The sequence below is a fragment of the Mus caroli genome, chromosome X (genome assembly GCF_900094665.2).
Source record: "Mus caroli chromosome X, CAROLI_EIJ_v1.1, whole genome shotgun sequence".
Classification (NCBI taxonomy): Eukaryota; Metazoa; Chordata; class Mammalia; order Rodentia; family Muridae; genus Mus; species Mus caroli.
The window spans coordinates 141,703,256-141,705,944 of NC_034589.1; the positions used below are offsets into that span (position 1 = coordinate 141,703,256).

Consider the following 2,689-nt stretch of genomic DNA (forward strand, 5'->3'; position numbering starts at 1 on the left):
AGTGACCCCAAGTTTACTTTCCCACCCAATATTAACCTAAGGACCCCAAGCATCTTCTTAGTCTCTTCCATTTCTCTTACTGCTACTCCACAGCAGTCTATTTTTTCCCTACCATATTCTCTCAAGATAATTTTAGTGTAGTTTCTACTTTATTATTTTAGAATGTTTTCAGGTCTTTGCCAACGGCTCCTGTCAAGGTCTGTTAAGTATCCAATTCCACACTCAATTCCAAGTAACATGACCACCCTTCCTACTCTCTTCTGCATTCTACAAATGCTCCTTGGATTTTAAAGCATCCTGTGATACCCTCTTTTTCCTGTTCTATTCCCCAAATGATGTCATCAGTTTGTCTTCCTTCTCCTTAGTCCCTGCCTATTCCCTACAACACTTATTGCATTTTCATTCCCCACCCCCTCCCACAGTCTTGAAATTTCTTGGAAACTAGATGCTTTCTGTTAAGGACTATTCCCAGCATCTAAATTTGGTCCTCATTTAACAGGTGGACAATAAATGAACAAAACATTCTGTTTACTATGCTTTTATTTATACTATTTGCACAGTGAGCATATTTACAAATGTGTTCCATTACAAGACATCAGACACAAGGGAAAGACAGAACAAATCTATAATTTTCTTCAACTCACACTTTACTGGTTATTCCAAACTTTCAAAGAACAGCCTCTCTCAGTGGTACTTTCTATCCATCACACAACATGACAGAAGGACTTCATTTAATAAGGTTAGCACAGCTGTTAATATCAAATGCCAACGACAGAAAAAAATAACATAAAGTTCTCCTCAAGTATATATTTAAACATATTGTGATTCTTAGTCAACAGTGTTATAAAATGAATACAAGATAACAATATCTATAGCAAACACTACTTTGCAGTTTAACAATTAGCACTGGTCACAAATACCAAATACAGTGCCCTCCCCACCCTCCACAACCTTTTGAATTCAGGACCCTGCCTATCTACTCCATGGAGCAGATACTTTGGATTCTCTTTTCCACTCCTAAGGGTCTGCCTAGGATCTCTCTATGGAGCAGAATAACCCCTAGCACCTGAATTGAGAATAGCCTCAACCTCTGCATCATCATCTGAATCCCAGTCATAGTTACATGGCCAGTCTTTGGAGCATCGGTTCCGAACTCTTGCCACAAAATGCATGACTTTCAGCTTGCTGGATTCCACGTGTGCCCGAGGGCCCCAGAAGAACTCATACTCCACTGGACTGCTGCGGGGCACTGGCTTATAAATCAGATACCCTCTGCGCACAAACTCTTCTGTAACGACCTTCTTCGGATCTCCAAAGATGCTGTGCTGCCTCCCAGGCTGCATCCCTAACTTCCCCAGCACTTTCCACACCAGGGCCTCCTTTGCGCTGTTGCCCATGATGAAGATGAGGGCTAATATGGACATTAGGAGACTTTTCTTGGTGCCCTGAAAATTGCTCCGGGTAACCGGCTTTTGCACTAGGGCAGTGCTCGAAGCTTCTGAAGGGGTACTGGAGGCCTTCTCCAGGGTGCTTGTGTCTTCCTCCGGGCCGCTCAGGTATTCTTCGGGTGTGCTGGGGGCTACAGAAGCCGCCATCGGGGTCTCAGAAGCCTCTGAGGCCTGGATCTTGCGATTGTTGCGATTCTCTTCAGCTGCCTTTGCGTTCCGGCGGCGCCGACTCTTCCGTCCCCGAGGCATGGCTTCTACAAAGCGATGAAAGCCTGCAGCACTTGGAGAAGGCTTTTGGCAGCGTCGGAGAAAAGTGGCTATCTTACGCAGGGACGGCCGCTGAACCGCAAACGCCAGCGGAGCCTTTGTGGCAAGGAACCAGTCGCTTTCAGCCACAAAGCCCTTTCCCAGGCAAGCTGACTTGCGCAAGAAGTCGCCGCCCGCACTCACTGTAGCGCCAAGCGCGCAAGAAACCAGAGCAGCATTGGCCCCGCCCCTCCTGCCACGCACACGCCAAACACCCAAGAGGAAGTGGGACTCTCCCGCACAGGAACTTCCGCTAGCCGAAAGGAAAAGGAGCGGGCTGCATTTTGAGTCCCACAATGGTAGTTAAGACAGCTAGGGGGCGGGGGGTTGCAGGGATTTGTCCTGCGCGCAAGAGACTCTCGTTCTTCTTTAGGCAGGTGCACACATTATCCTATTGGTTCATAGCTTTTGGCAAGCAATGGGCCCTTCCAGTCTCACCAAAGGCTGGCTGAGAGGGGTGGGGGTGGGGGAAGGGCGCGGCGGGGCACAGGCTTGCAAGAGGTCAGCTGACCCCAGCCCTCCTTGGCTGCCTTGGCTTACACAGCACATTCACTCTCCCGCCTGGNTTTTCAGAAGGCGTTTATGTGTGGCTAATTAATTCGTGGGCCCATNAGGGACCCGAAGAATAGACTTAATGACCAAAGCGGTGGGTGAGGGGAGGCAGCAGTGCGCAGGAGACGCAGAGCCTGTACCCTGCTACGTGTTCGCCTGGTCAATTAAGCGGGGGCAGTGAGAAGATCAGGCTTAGATTTGCGCAGCCTCACGGAGGCCAGAGTACTTCCTGGCAGGCCACAGAGGAAGCAATTAGAATAAGAAGCAGCTGGATGAAAGTGAGCTGTTGCCATGGGGACTGAGAGACAGAAAGGCATTTGAAGGGAGACCACAGGCAGGCTTCAGACAATGGGTGGGAATGGGGAGCAGAGAGATGGTATGGT

General features: G+C 48.9%; 1 protein-coding gene across 1 annotated transcript; it reads right to left on the reverse strand.

The window, feature by feature from the left end:
• Positions 1 to 522: 522 nt before the first annotated feature.
• Positions 523 to 1,971, reverse strand: Mageh1 (MAGE family member H1). Its single transcript, XM_021153914.2, has one exon. It carries the CDS (start codon positions 1,695 to 1,697, stop codon positions 1,041 to 1,043), a length of 657 nt encoding a protein of 218 aa, XP_021009573.1. The 5' UTR covers positions 1,698 to 1,971; the 3' UTR covers positions 523 to 1,040.
• Between the last annotated feature and the right edge of the window lie 718 nt (positions 1,972 to 2,689).

Excerpts from the sequence above, each read along its gene's own strand:
- Mageh1 (XM_021153914.2), bottom strand. The coding sequence starts at position 1,697 with ATGCCTCGGGGACGGAAGAGTCGGCGCCGCCGGAACGCAAAGGCAGCT.